This window comes from Macaca fascicularis, chromosome 16 (assembly GCF_037993035.2).
Source record: "Macaca fascicularis isolate 582-1 chromosome 16, T2T-MFA8v1.1".
In the NCBI taxonomy this organism is placed as follows: domain Eukaryota; kingdom Metazoa; phylum Chordata; class Mammalia; order Primates; family Cercopithecidae; genus Macaca; species Macaca fascicularis.
In genome coordinates, this window is record NC_088390.1 from 43,942,925 (window position 1) to 43,959,083 (window position 16,159).

The 16,159-nt window shown below is 45.6% G+C and overlaps 1 protein-coding gene across 2 annotated transcripts in view; it reads right to left on the reverse strand.

The window, feature by feature from the left end:
• Positions 1-2,003: 2,003 nt before the first annotated feature.
• Positions 2,004-16,159, reverse strand: part of AATF (apoptosis antagonizing transcription factor) — a 111,994-nt gene continuing 97,838 nt past the window's right edge. For both annotated transcript variants that reach the window (XR_010582121.1, XM_045375131.1), the window contains one exon: positions 2,004-2,298. Coding sequence is in view for 1 of the 2 variants with exons in the window: in XM_045375131.1 (XP_045231066.1) it covers positions 2,235-2,298 (64 nt within the window). In the remaining variant the exon portion in view is untranslated. The remainder of the gene's footprint in view (positions 2,299-16,159) is intronic.

Here is a 16,159-nt window from a genome sequence, read left to right on the forward strand (position 1 = left end):
CACACCTGGCTAATTTTTGTATTTTTAGTGGAGATGGGGTTTCACCATGTTGGCCAGGCTGGTCTCGACCTCAAGTGATCCACCCACCTCGTCCTCCCAAAGTGCTGGGATTACAGGCATGAGCCAAAGCACCTGGCCTTAAGTGTTTTTAAAATTAATAGTTTAAATTGACAAACATAATTGTATCCACCTATGCGGTACAATGTGCTGTCTTGATAGTGTACACAATGTAGAACGATTAAATCAAGCCTGTCCATGTATCCATCACCTCACTTGCTTATCATTTTTTATGGTGAAACATTTGAAATTTACCGAGTTACTCTGAAAAATACATTATTGACTATAGTTACCCTGCTGTATAATAGATCTCAAAACTTCCTCCTCTGGCTGGGAACGGGTGGGTCAAGCCTGTAATCCCAGCAGTTTGGGAGGCCAAGGTGGGTGGATCACTTGAGGTCAGGAGTTCGAAGCCAGCCTGGGCAATATGGTGAAACCCCATGTCTACTAAAAAAAAAAAAAAACACACAAAAATTAACTGGGTGTGTTGGCGGGCACCTGTAATCCCAGCCTGTAATCCTAGCTGCTCGGGAAGCTGAGGCAGGAGATTTGCTTGAATCTGGGAGGCAGAGGTTGCAGTGAGCCAAGTGCCACTGCACTCCAGCCTGGGTGACAGAGTGAGACTCCATCTCTAAATAAATAAATAAATAAATACTTCCTCTGATGTGAAACTTTGTAGCCTTGTAGACTTTGACCAATGTGTCGCATTCCCTGCTCCCCCACCCCCTCAGCCTCCAGTAACCACAATTCTACTCCTTCGTTCCGTGAGTTGGCCTTTTGTAGATTCCACGCATAATTGAGATTAGGGAGTCTCTGTCCTTCAGTGCTCGGGTCATTTCACTCGGCATAATGCCTCCCAGTTCAACCACATCGTTGCGAGTGTCAGAATTTCCTTCTTTTTAAGGCCGATAAGGGGTATAGGTACACTGGGTACCTATACCTCTTATCCGTTCATCTATATAATAAACTCAATAACAAGAAAACAAATAACCCATTTCAAAAATGGGCAAAGAATCTGAACAGACATTTCTCAAAAGAAGACATACAAATGGCCAACAGGCTTATTAAAAAATTATCAGCCTCACTAATCATTAGGGAGAAATGCATAGAAAAACCACAAAGAGGCCAGGCGTGTTGGCTCACGCCTGTAATCCCAGCACTTTGGGAGGCCGGGGCGGGCAGATTACAAGGTCAGCAGTTCGAGACCAGCCTGGCCAACATGGTGAAACCCCATCTCTACTAAAAATACAAAAATTAGCTGGGCGTGGTGGTGGGCACCTGTAATCCCAGCTACTCAGGAGGCTGAGGCAGGAGAATCGCTTGAACCCGGGAGGTGGAGATTGTAGTGAGCCGAGATTGCGCCACTGCACCGCAGCCTGAGAGACAGAACGAGACTCAGTCTCAAAAAAAAAAAAAAAAAAAAGAAAAACCACAACGAGACATCACCTCAGACCTGTTATAATGGCCACTATCAAAAAGATGAACCCCTAAAATGTATACAACTATTACATGGCAATACAAACTTTTTTATAAAAAAGATGAAAGATAACAAGTGTTGGTAAAGGTGCGGAAAAGGGAGCCCTGGCACGCTGCTGGGGGGAAGGCGGACTGGTACAGCCATTACGGAAAACTGTATGGAGTTACTAAAAAAACTAAAAATGCAACTACCCTATGATCAAGCAATCCCATTTCTGGGTATATCTACAGATCAATGGACATGACTGTGTTGAAGGGACACCTGCACCCCCTCGTTCATTTTCCCCACAACAGCCACACTACACAAATAATCCGCATGTCTGCCAGGGTGAGTGGGTCAAGGAAATGTCAAGTCTGACATTGTAAGAGGAGGCCACTGGACTAGAAAAAAAAGAAAGCCCAAGAAACGTGTCATCCACTGGAGCGCCAAAGCAGACTGACTCAGCCTCTTAAGAAATCACAAGCGGTGGTGGCAGTAACAGTGCTCTTTATTTGTGGTGTTTAAAGGCGGGGTTGGGCGGGACAGCGCCCTTGGTTCGGAAGGACAGCGCCCTTCCGAACCTATTAGGCACAGGTTCGGAACACAGCACCTTCCCAGGGGCTTCCCTACTAACTCAGTCCCATAAAGTCACTGGTTTCCTCCATCTGGACCAGCAGCCGCACCAGCCAAGGCGCCCGCTGGGTGTCGGAGGTGGGCGATGTCAATCCCCATGGCCTTCGTCGGGAGGGTGGAGCTGGCCAAAAAGAGAGCGGTACAGTTCTGTCCTAAAAGACAAACACGGCAAACTGGTTAACACACTGGTTCACTAGTAAAGGTTAAAAAGGAACGAAGTTGGAAAATACCCCACACGGTTTCTTCTGTTGAAAACACAGCCATGTAATTAAAAATGCATCCCACAGCTCTTACTCACAAATACAACAGAAGGAAGAAACCCAATCAAACAGTAAAATATGTAAATGGTCCAGTGCGGCTGGACACCCGTCTCCAGGGAACGAGTGTTCTGTAAGTTTGCCCTTTGCAGACAGCCTCTTCAAGTCAGAAAACAAGATTGAATATTTTAATAGGATGTAGGAGACCGCCACCCGATGAGGGGGATTCAATCAGACATGGGATATAGGGGATATAATTTAGTTTTCACATATTTTCTTGGACTTGGCAGTACTCGAAAAACAATGAAAATGAGCCAGCAACAAGATTCCAATTACTATCATCTGTGCAGTGGTTCAGGAAGAGAACCAAGCTTCTTCCACACTCCCCAGCTGCCCTGTCTCTATTCTCAGTCTAATAAATAATATGATTGGCTAATTTATTTCTGAAGTTGGGTTTTGACATTGAAACAGTAACATGCCAGGGTCTTGGGCCCCTAAAAAGAAAAGTAAATGACCACTTTCAAACTCTTTTAAATGCAACATACACACAAACGTCTGGCCAAAGCCATCTGCCAAGGCCTGGAAAACCTAAAAGGAGTTTGGGTGGGGCAGGGGTCTTTCCTGTCATTGAGACAGAAGCTCCTGAACACTTTCCCCTGTGCATACAGAGCAGATCCTCCCTGCAGAGACATGAGGGACCCATGAGGTTCCAAGCAGGTAAGACCCGCGTGAGGACGTCCCTGCCATCAGGGAGGCGGGCATGTAGCATGTGGCCGCAGAGGCAGCCATCCATGTCCACACTCTGCAAAAGGCCCAGCCAGTAGCCCTCACGGAGACAGGGCAGGTGCACACAGGGCTGAGGTCATGGGCCAGGAGCCCCAGAAGAAATCTACACCTGCTCGGACATTCTCAAGATCAAACTCAAATTATAGCCTGCCATCTTGTTAGGAAAACAAGCTTTTAAAAGTGCTCTCATTATCTGAGGGTCAGCATCGGCACATCTGACTTTAAAAACAAAACCAAAAAACCCCACCTTTCAAACAGCAAGGCTTTAACACAAAAACCTATTTGTCTTTTTTTGTAGTCACCCTACTATAGTTATGGATAGGAATAGAGGTACTACAATTAGGAAATCCAACAAAAGGAATAGAGTACAGAAGCCACAAATGTAAGCTAGCCTTATGTTGGGGACCACGGGATGGACAGGCAGTGAAAGTGCAGGCCAGAGAACAACAGGCCTCCAATTTTATTACAGGAATTTTATCCCAAGAATGTGCTGGTGCCTTCACCCTGAACTACCCAGCAGACCCCTAGGCCACGGACAAAGGACACAGCTTCCCCCTTGGGCTCCACCCATCTCTTCTGCTCTTCTGTTACACACATCCATGTGACTAGCCTCAATAAGCCCAGACGAGGCCTGCCAAGGTGGAAGGCAGCCCCAGACCAAATGCAAACAAATGGCTTCCAAATCACCAGTTCCGCCACACGGATACTGCAGTGCCCGGCGCAGGCTCCACTTCATCACACCATGGCCTGCCTATTCGCCAGTAAAGACAAGTCTCTCTAGCTGTTTCCACACAAAAAATTAAATGGCGTGAAAGGGAGAGTTGCCGTAACAAAAGGACAGTGTGACTTTAAGACGACAACGTCTGATGAGTAGGAAATGCAGAGGCGCGAGGCTATTTAGCCCTTCACAATCATACCCTTTCTAGCCTCGCCGTGCTTGCCTGCACCAGACCCCATCATTACCACTGAGCAAATGCTTCCACTCCGCACGCAGTATCAGTGCAACGCCTGGGCCGAAGGCAGCAGTTACTGTCCGCAGCAGGGTTCATGTGTCAGGAGCAGAGAGTGAAATGCTGAAACCCATGTTTTCATAGAACATCATTTCACACTCAGGTGGGCAAAGCTGACAAACATATGCAGCTGTTCATGGCAAAGCAACTTGGGAAGCTGAGTGGTCTGGGTTCTTAAAATATTTTCAGAGACAGAGAATATGAATAGGGGATTATTTCAATCTAAAAGTCCCCAAGCAATTTCAACTTTTACATCTTCCTCACCCACTACCACCAACTGGTGACTGTTTTTACCTTCAAAGCATCTCAAACTTCACGGCTCTCCAGGATTCCACTAGGTCAGATCTCACCGTGGCTCATGAAGCACATAGCGACAACCTCCTGGCTGACTCTTCCACTCCCTTCTCTGAGACAGACAAAGCAGACCCTCCCTGCGGCCCAGAAGCACCATGGGGATGAAGATTCCCCCCCGCCCCACCCCACCCCTGCTGCAGATTCCAGCGGTCCAGCTTGGCCTCAGTCCTTCCTCCTTCCAGGTCCTGGCTTTGGCTCCTGCCCTGAGCAGCTGGGCTGTGCTTTCCTGCACCGCCCTTCCTGCCTCTTTGCTAGGTTGGAGAAGGAAGGGTTGCACATTTTTATAACGTTTTTCACCGTAAGTTTAAATAGTTACAAAATATATGACCAGATGTTGTGAATATTAACTTTTGTAATGCCTGCAATAGAACCTACGTGCCATAATGATTTGATACTCATGGTTCTTTCAAGTAACACATAATTTTTTTTTTTTTTTTTTTGAGATGGAGTCTCACTCCTGGCACACAGGCTAGAGTGCAGTAGCTCGATCTTGGCTCAATGCAACCTTCACCTCCCAGGTTCAAGCCATTCTCCTTTCTCAGCCTCCCAAGTAGCTGGAATTACAGGCACCCGCCACCATGCCCAGCTAATTTTTGCGTTTTTAGTAGAGACAGGGTTTCACCATGTTGGACAGGCTGGTCTCGAACTCCAGACCTCAGGTGATCCACCTGCCTCAGCATCCCAAAATGCTAGGATTACAGGTATGAGCCACCGCATCCAGCCAAGTAACACATAAACTCTTCTTTTTTTTTTTTGAGATGGAGTCTCGCTCTGTCGCCAGGCTGGAGTGCAGAGGCGCAATCTCGGCTCACTGCAACCTCCGCCTCCCAGGTTCAGTCGATTCTCCTGCCTCAGCCTCCTGAGTAGCTGGGACTACAGGCGCCTGCCACCATGCCCAGCTAATTTTTGTATTTTTAGTAGAGATGGAGTTTTGCCATGTTGGCCAGGATGGTCTCGATCTCTTGACCTCATGATCCACCTGCCTTGGCCTCCCAAAGTGCTGGGATTATAGGCGTGAGCCACATATAAACTCTTTAACTTGGACGTTTTACAGCACCTTTTTCTTTTTAAGTTTTATTTCCATCTGACTTTTCCCCTACAGAGTTTTGTCCTAATGGTTTCATGCTTGAATGTCTTTTATCAATCACCCTTACACTTCTTGGCCACATTAGTCTGTAAATAAAAACACTTTTGAAATTTTTAAAATGCAAAAAATTGAAATGAAAATATTTTGTTTGACATTATAAGGCTCTAAGTAGTTAAAAAATGTTCCTCTGGATTATTAGGATACAATCAATATATAATAACATGATACAATATATTCTAATTTTAGTGAAAATTTAGCATTCATACACATGTAAAAGGTTATTGGAAATGCATCCCTTAATGATATGGATGAGGCTTTTCCCTCCATTTGTTCATGGATCCATGGAGGAATATTATTTATTGCCAGAATGAAGGAGGGTTCAGCATCAATTCTACTCCTATTTTTTTTTTTTGTAGACACAAGCGCTGAGAAACGTTGTCATATAAACAAGCAGACAGGAACGATAGAGTTCTGGCATAGCAATGCCACTCGATTCTTTTCGCTCTTTGCGAATTATATGGCACACACAAAAAATCGCACAGTGACTCGTCACCGAACATTAGTCCTAACGATCAACCGACAACTCAATTCAACTCGTGTTCTCCTGTGATTCTGCTGGAAGTGAAGACCTGGAAACCACCCGGCCTGCACAGGACTTGTCATCTAGTCCTTAAGCGTTTCCTTTCTCAATTTCTATACCCATATTTCCAGCTGTCCTTGTGTTTGGGGCCCTGGAGGTTTTCCCGTGGCAGCCCGAGGTCCACGTTACTTTAAGGATGGGCTCGAGGGAGGCTTTTCAAGGCCGGAGGAGGACGAGGGTAAAAGGAGAACCTGGTCCTCCAGCACAGGTCTGCTCTGGGGCAGACAGCTTTAGGAAAGAACGTACGTCTGGAGACTGACCCCTTGACTATCTGTGTCTACCTTCCCCTTGGAAAGTCTCTGCATACCCCAGTGTGAAGACTGAGCCACAGGGTGCACAGAGCTCTTCTTCCCTCAAACCTAGGCGGGTGTCTACGTGCTCAGGGAGAGGCAAAGACATCTGAAAATAAACAAAACACGTCCGTAGTCCTTACCCCATCCCAGGAAAAACTGCAAGTAAAGACAAGGCCACAAAAAGGAGCTATGGGACCGAGGGGCCAGACCGCCTTGTACTGCATGAACATCTTCCCCCGGCTGCATCTTCCTAACTGGGATTCAGCCACGCGGAGAAGCTAAACTATCAATCCTCCAGGTTAACCTTGTTCCACTGGATTCTCCAGGGTAAGTGTATAGTTTCATACCTGAGGTCCCCTTAAGGCTATCCATAATGAACTTTTTTTTTTAATACATAATTCCTGCTGCCCATCGCATTAAGAATCAAGATGCGAATCACTGATGTGTAGTCCCCCCACCCCTGAGCATACACGCACTCACGGTCAGTGGGAGTGCCCACTGTAGACAACGTGCTCATGCTGGTATCACGCAGGGGAGCGGCCTATGGAGTAATTAACCGGACTTGGACCCGAGGTAGAAGGTCGATAGCAGGGGCTCTTCCTTGAATTAAAATTTAACTTACCCTTTATTGCAACCTACAAAAGCAAGTAATGAGCACTAACATTTTTATTTCTTTTAAACTGTCATTTAGGCTGTAGAGGGGATAATTACCTATCTCTAGTGTAGTAAGGTTTTATAACCCTTAGTGAGGCATTTTCTAATTTAATATTTTTACTATATTATCATAAAACCTGTTTCTAGAAAAAAAATGATCATGGATTAGCAGCCATTTTCCATAAAGACAGAATGTGCGTGTGCGTGTGTGTGTGTGTGTGTGTGTCTTAGGATTCGGCTTATTAGGTGATTCTTCTGAAGAGACTTAAAGTATGTACATTGTAGCTAGCTGTGAACTGCAATTACTTGAGTGGCAGGTAAGATTTTAAAAGCTCTAAGTGAAATGGGGCTGTATGTGTACGAGAATGCAGCCCCTTGCCGGATGTGTGGATCCAAATACGTTCCCTCCAGTTCCACATGTGCACTCACCCCACCACAACACAGATCACTGTCTTTCACGATGTCATTTGGGCAAACAGTACAAAGAAGCATATTAAACCTGCAAATGATCTGTGTGGGGCTTTCAATTTGCTAGGTCAGTAGCTTGCAACACTGGGGATTCTGAAGGGATTGTACCATCCACTCTACCGAAAATCCCACTCCTCCTACACTGGCCCTGGAACCCCCCGGCCTCCAACACAACCCTGAGCTGTACCTGCCCACTCTTGTGGCCAAAGACGGGTGGACGGCGGAGAGGACACAGCCATTCCACCGCTCCCTGAAAAAGCCTGTGCAGCCTCCCAAAGCGCATCATGGTCTCCCAGAAAGTATTACATGCCAGTCTTCCAAAGGAGCTGGCGGAGACAATATTGCTGCTTTCCAGATTAAAAGTGACTCATAGGCCAGGTACGGTGGCTCATGTAATCCCAGCACTTTGGGAGGCTGAGGTGGGAAGATCGCTTGAGCCCAGGAGTTTGAGACCAGCCTGAGCAACACAGTGAGACCCTGTCTCTATTAAAAATAAGTACATAAAATGATACACATAATTTGCCTTTGACTAATTAAAAATTGTTCATTTGTTGCTTCTTAGGGGTGGGAGGTCTCCCTAAATATATAAGACACATCCCAGAATGTCGCGGCCCTTCCTTTCTAATCCTTTGCCTCTCCCACCCTGCACACAAAAGTGCTAGAGCATTTGCTTCTGCCTTAACTCAACCCCATACACACATTGCAGAATCAAGGGAAAAGAAGAAAGCACACGACAAGCAAGTTGGACAAAGGGTTCCAATCACAGCAGCGCTCACAGCTAGCAGGGTCTGGATCCGATTTGAAACCCTACAAGTAGAGTCCACCCAGATATGGTCAGTCAGCACAGAGATTCACAAGCACGCCTGCTCTGCACTGACCAGTGCGGTCGCCGATGACAGATGTGTGCTTTTAAAATTACTGGTGATGTATTGATGCTGCCTTTTTTCATGTTTTTGTTTGAAAACAATTTGCTTAGTGTGGTGGAAGCCTAAACATGTACTAGATGTATATGATTCCTGGCCTCAAAACCTAACATACTAAAGGTATAATCAATTAATTAAAAATATTTGAATGCTTATTTGAACTTTGTTAGATTTTGTGGAGGTTTACAAAGACATGAAAGGCACAGCGGAAGCTAGATCGGGTAGGTGAGTGTGTCTCAAGACAAATCACTCCATCTGGGGAGACACACAAACATTCTTCCTCCTGCTGAACCCAATTCTGTCATGCTGGGACTCATAGTCATGGGCTCTTGTCCCTCTAAAGCCAGGAGAGAAGTAAGGCTGACTACTATTCCCTGTGACAGCACTTCAACTATTTGATGTCTTCCTCTAACTAAATCTGTTCTTTTCCAGGTTCAGTGGCCTCAGTTCCCTCCATTCCTCCTGTGACCAAGTCTGCTTGCCATCCTGACTGCACTCCTATGAGCCCTCCGTTTGCCAAAGCTCCAAAAGCAAGATCCTCGGAACCTGCAGCCCTCATGAGCCCAAAGCAGGTGGCGCAGGACTCCGTCTCTCCTGCACTCTGAACACACACTTCTCTGTCTTCCCAAGGCCTCCACTCTCTTCTGTTCTATCTACTGGTATGCCCAGGGCTTCCCAAACGTCTGCGGAAAAAGGTGTCTTGCCGATTATCACTTGGCACGTGCTAATGGCACCAAACAAAGGGAACCTTCTCCAACAAAACATGTGCCTCCATTCTCATTGCTAGAAACCGAAGTAGGCCAAAGGGCAAAGGCTACTCACTCCTCCATTTTCCTCTTAAAAATGTCTACAGACCAGAGGACAGCAGCTTTCTTTTCTTATATACTTAAGAGAAGCCAGCTTAATAGAAATCTTGAATAGTTAAATAGAACAAGGTGAATGCTTTTATATGGCATAGAGCATGGCATCACAAGTGCTGTCAGAGCTGGTACTGACTCTGGCTCAGGTCCTTACTGGGTCTAGGACGTTAGGTAAATTACTTAGCCCCCCTGAATCTTAGCTTCCTCATCAGTAATGTGGTGACAGTATCTTCCTTAAACATACTGTTTTTACAGCACTAAGCAAAGTCCCTATTGCATAAATGGCATCGTCATCTATGATTATGAGAAACGGAATGAGTCAGAGCAACATGCTGAGGGCCTGTGTGCATGCATTACAGTTGCTCCCAACCAACACTAGAGACAAAATGGTACCCTCCTTTCATCATTCCTTTGCTTTCCCCGACCCAAATCCATCCTACTCTGTATCAGTGACTCTACAAGTGAGAGAAAGATATTTAAGAAGTGTCTCTATGACCTAAAAGGAGAAACATATTGATCCGAATGGCAGGCAATTGCCCTGTGCTTTTTGGGGCTGTGTGGTAGGGGCAGCCCTGTGTATGTCATGGGAATGGGCTCAGACACAGGCGACATGCGTTAGAACTTAGCTCCTCAAGGCTGGGCGTAGTGGCTCATAACTGTAATCCCAGCACTTTGGGAGACCAAGGCGGGCAGACCCCTGAGGTCAGGGGTTCGAGACCAGCATGGCCAACATGGAGAAACCTCATCTCTACTAAAAATACAAAAAATAGCCAGGTGTGGTGGTGCATGCCTGTAATCCCAGGTACCTGGGAGGCTGAGGCAGGAAAATCACTTGAACCTGGGAGGCAGAGGTTGCAGTGAGCCAAGATTGTGCCATTGTACTCCAGCCTGGGCAAAAGAGTGAGACTCTATCTCAAACAAAACAAAACAAAAACTTAGCTCCCCAAGAAGGCTGGATTGCTGGGAAAGTAATCCAAGTAAAAAGACATAGTGCTTATAAGGAGTTAGTATTTAGTCAGAATGACACAAAAATCACTATAGTAGAAAACAGGATTTCTGAATACGGCCAAAAAGTCGGTACTTACCCTCCCTGACTCTCCTCTTAACATCCCTCAACAACCAGAGGATCACAGGCTTCTCTCCTGGAATCTCATCATAATTCCATTCCAAAAAGCAAACCAAAACTGAACAACAAAAACCCCCTAAAAAAACCACAAAGCAAAGAAAAGAGGTAAAGGGGAAAGAAAGCAGCCTTCTTTCAGCTAAGACTTATTTCTTAACAGGATCAACTTAGCAAAATAAGAATGACTCAGAGACACCCCTTATCTATCACTAATTACCTAAATCTAGATACAAGGCAAATCATGTCCAATCCGACACTAGCTGAACTCTTCACAAGTTTCCAAAACAACAAAATCGCAGCCACCCGAATCTGCCACAAGGTGGCAGTACATGACTCATTTCTAAGTGGACCCAGCCACCATAATCAGGGGAGCCCATAAATTACGCGGTGTGTCTGCTCTCATCACCGTCCTCCCCAGTGCTTGAAGGAGACTCTAGAAGGTCTGTTTCAATTCGTTCTTTTGGTCAGGTCAGAACTAGGTCCTTCAAACCTCTGCAAAAGCTTTTAGCCCTACAGCTCTAAATTACATATGGTGACACGTGGCCTCTGGCCTGTCCCCTAAAGATCAGACAGACTCAAGATTTATAAATGTTCCAAGAAGCAGGTTCAGGCCCCAAACAAAGGAACTGAGAGGCTGGGGAACAGGGAGGAGAGGGGAGAGGGATGGGGGCGAGAAGGGGACTGCATGTGGACAGGTTTTCTTCTCACTTGTGCCTCCTTCTTATTCAAGCCAGTTACAAATCCCCTGCACTTTGTAACAAAGGAAGAAAAACACTTGAAACTTCCACCATCCCTACTACTAGCTTCAAATCTTCCACATTATTTTAAAGAAAAATAATTTACCTTAGTGGACTTGCAAAAAAAGGGGGGGTGGGGGAGGAGCCACTCTTCAGACAAAAGGGGCGCCGCTCCTTCCGCGCATTAATATTCCATATTCCCGGGATGATTTCCACTTTCACAGTTTGACTGTTTTATAACAGATTTGATGTGAGAGAAGACAAATGGCCTCACAAAGGAAAGACGACAAATCATCACACTGCTTTTAGCAGGGTTTCTCTTTATTTTTATTTATTTTTATTCCGGACCCGGGCTGCAGCAGAGCTCTCTGCCTTGCTGGAGATGTTTAATATTAACGTCAAGCCACCACGGTCCCCGCAATAGAGTTGGCCGGTGTTGTGTTTACGGTTTTGTGACTGCTGGCTTCAGGAAGATGAAGCTCCTTGTTCAAACGGCAGCCCCTCTAACAGCTCCTGTTAAAAGCCAGGGGATGCTTCACTGCTTAGACGTGAATCACTTCCCCCAACCGCACAGAAGGTGAGACTGACATTCCAGTTACATTTGTATCCGTATCAGGATGCTGCCCAACAACCCAGGGTGTGTGTGTGTGTGTGTGTGTGTGTGTGTGTGTGTGTGTGAGCAAGCGCACGTGTTGGGGGAGCACAGGATGCATCACTCAGCTCTAGCTTAACTTCAACACGCAGGAATCAGTGAGGGTATTCAATGTCAACCCACAGAGTTTCGGCAACGGCGCTCTGCTATTACTACTGGTAATAAGTTGGAGGATTTCTTTTGCTTAGAAATCCGGTACCAATCAAAATGCCCAAGCAGCAACTACTGAGTGAGCAAACGCAAAGTGCCAGCTCTGCGATGCGAGTCAGGGGACACAGAGGAACTGCTGGGGCCTCGGAGCAAGCCCTTCCAGCTGCTGGCCAGCCGCCCTGCCCAGAAGTCTCGCCGACAGTGTGCAAGGAGCATGTGTTCTCCTGGCTGTCCTCCGCCTGCCTTCTCCCAGGTTCTGCTCTCGGCTTCCTCTCTTCTCTTGACACCCTCCCCTGGTGATCCCACACACTCTCTAATGGTCTAATGGTCTCCTCCTCGCGAAGGACCCCACAGCCCCAGCCCCCGCTCCCCCACCCTCCCCCTGAACTCATCTCCTGCCTTGCAAGGCTCTTCTGACGCCCAAGCTACCGTTTCTCCTAATAATGGTAGTAAATTCTTTTTTATTCACATCCCACACAACTGTTTAATGGCAGTGAGCTGTAAGACAAAATTACAGATTATCAATACCACATATTCTGATGAAAAAATAAAATCCAGTCTGAGATGGGGCTCTTGTTTGGACTGTACGCCTATTAATTGATTAAAAAAAAAAAAAAAAAAGCCTGCTCTCAATCTGTCCATATTTTTTGGTTTCTCATAGTATCCTTCAAGGAACTTTCTCCCTGCCCCTGAAAATCAGAAATTCAGCAAAAGGAACATCTGTCCTAGACACCTGCCAGGTGAGCTTTCCCCAGCAGCACCGAGCAGGCCTGCAACATGGGGTCTGCAACAGGGCATCTCTCTCACTCCAGTTTCACCAGCTAGTCCCTGAAGTCAGCAGTTTGATTACCTCAGTCAGTTATACGATTGGCTCTAAAAACCCTGACTGCTAAGTGCAAAGTGAGCAGTTTGCATTTCTTCCCCTGGACGCTGAAGAGTCTGTCTGGCTGCATAGTTGTGCTTCCCCCTGTAGGACCGAGCTGTGGAAGAGGAGGCAGAGTGCTGCCAAGTGTGTGTATGAGAAAATGTGTATTGATTTCTTCTTTCTTATAGGGGAGCACAAAGCATTGAAGAACAATTGCTCGTCTTTGCAGCATTTCACATTCCATACAAGAGACAAAAGGCCCAACCCCCACTACCCTCTGAGAAGCAGAAAGGGGAATGGAACAGGACTGTGTCTCCTGGGTGTTGGCAGCCACCAGCGCTGCTGCAGGTCAGCCACTGAGACTCCAAACACCTTGGGGCCCACACCTGCTCACCTGTCTCTCATCAAGTAATTTCCCTATCTGGGCTGATGTTTCCTCATCTATATTGTGGAAGAAAGGCCTTCAGTCTTATTTACCTTGTAAGTGGAGATGCCCAGGGGGTCAAAGAATTAATGTTTATAAAGTGTTGTGCTCCCCAGAGAGACAGTGGTAAAGCACAGGGTGTGGTTATGGCTCATTCAAGACCTCCCTTCGGAGGGTGGCTGGTGAGAGCGTCCCATGACCACGTGCTGCCAGCAACTTGAACTCCAAGTCTAACGAGGCAAGGTCCTCGACCTAAATATCCCTTCTTAGCTTGACACTTAATACAAACACTAAAAATAACAAAGCAGCTAGGCCTTTATGCTTTGTTAATGCACTTACAGAATCCATTCCAGAACTGTTTTCTTCTTAAAGAAAAATACTGAAAGCAGAGTCCAGAAAACTGACCTAAAGCTATAAATCACTGCAGAGTCCTGCTGGTGTTCTTCATGCTCCACAGTAACTGCATGGTGAGTATCCCTAATCCAAGTATCTGAAATCTGAAATGCTCCAAAATCTAAACCTTTTTGAGCACCGACACCAATTATGCTGTAAGGAAATGCTCATTGGAACACTTCAGATTTCAGATTTTCAGATTAGGCATGCTGAACGGGGATAATACAAATATTTCCAAATCCAAGAAAATCTGAAATATGAAATTCCTCTGGACCCAAGAATGCCTGATAGGTGACACTCGGCCTGTAATAATTTATAGGAAGGCCATCAGAACCAAATCTGGTTTAAATAGCACAGAAAACCTATAGTATATAGTATATAGCAGGAGAAAACCTACAGTATATATAAAGTTTAGGGTCTACACTCTCAGAAGTGATGGAAATGTAAGAGTGTTCTTGAGAGAGCTTTTTCCAAGGTTCAATCTAAGTAAAAATGACCTCAAAAACCCTCTAGGCAAAGGGTTGAGAATCATAAGTCCCAGAGCAGAACCTTTTATTCTGGGTCTTTTCCAACATGGCCATGAGCTAAGAACAAAATAAGGAGCTGGCCCTCAAGCAGTGCAGTGTTTTAGCATGGAGACCTAACCTATGAATAATTAGGAAGCAACCCGGTGGTAGATGCTATATATAATACAAATCTATACAAAGTGACATGGAAGCAGAGGAAAGTAGATTTTGCTTCTGTTTTTTTTTTTTTTTTTAAATGAGACAGAGTCTTGCCCCCGGGTTTACGCCATTCTGCTGCCTCAGCCTCCCGAGTAGCTGGGACTACAGGCGCCCGCCACCACGTCCGGCTAATTTTTTGTATTTTTAGTAGAGATGGGATTTCACCGTGTTAGCCAGGATGGTCTTGATCCCCTAACCTCGTGATCCACCCGCCTCGGCCTCCTGAAGTGCTGGGATTACAGGAGTGAGCCACCGCGCCCGGCCAAGAAAAGTATATGAAAGAAGTGAGATGATCTGGAGATATTTCAACAAAAGAGGCAAGAAACTCATCTTCATCTTATAGGAAAGTTGCAAAAATAATCTTGTAAACAGCAAACTGTAAACAAACATATAAGCTGGAGGCTTTTAAAAGCATCTCAGACAGGAAGCCTCTACCCAGCTGTTTTGGGGGTTTGCACAGAAATGGATATGTCTATATTGCGTGCTGAGGGACAGTGGCGTAATACACAGATGTGAAAACACAAATTTTGTTTATTTAAATAATTATCTGGTAGGGGTTACATTTACAATAGTCCTTCTCAGAAATTAAAAAATTAAAAAGAACATTTTATTCTCAAGAATCCAGTAAACAAGAGGACTATTTTCACTATGTAAAAGAAAGAAACCATGGCCCATAAAGAAGGCTTCCCAGGGTGGCACTGCATATAAGCGAGGCCATAAGGTGCTCAGGAATATTAAGTCAGTTGCCGAGCTCAGAGAAGGCCAACAATAACTGGAAAAAAACCTTAAATGAAGTGTTTTGCGAATACTAAAATGCTACAAAATGCTATATAAGGCAGCTACAATTGAAATTAAATTATTCCGAATATATATATCTTGATAATACCAAATACAAGATTACAGTAAACATAGGCATACTTCTTTGACTTTTAAGTTAACATTCTTAGCAAGAAGAAAACCCCCAATAAGTGTGTCTGTGAACTGTTACACCGTTAACAGTATAATTGTTAGGGAGGAACAGAATGGGTTCAAAGAAGAAAAAGCCACCTGCTCGGTGGGGATGGAGAATCTAAAGTCTCCCTAGAAAGGCTGGTGACCTCATGACTGAATATTTCAACAGGAAACAACAGTGAGACAGGGATGGGAGATGCTGCAGGCTGTGAGTAGAATGAACAGACATGCAGAACAGGGAGTGTGTCCCAGGGACTGCAGGTGTCTGCTCTGGACAGCACACGGGGTGAAATAGGCGACAGGGAGAGAGAGGTAGCAAGGCAACCAGTCATCAATGGCCTTAACTGGCAGGCTTGAGAGTATGGGTTTTATTCTAGAGGCAAAGAGTAACATGCTCTAAGTGATATTTGAGGAAGGTGAATCTGGCAATGAAACAGAGAACTGATGAGAACAGAGACTATTGGTTAATAGGCTGTTAGTGTAATAGTCTATGTGGGAATTAAAAAAAACAAAAAAAATTGGCCGGGCGCGGTGGCTTACTTACGCCTGTAATCCCAGCACTTTGGGAGGCCAAGGTGGGCAGATCACGAGGTCAGGAGATCCAGACCATCCTGGCTAACACAGTGAAACCCTGTCTACTAAAAATACAAAAAATTAGCTG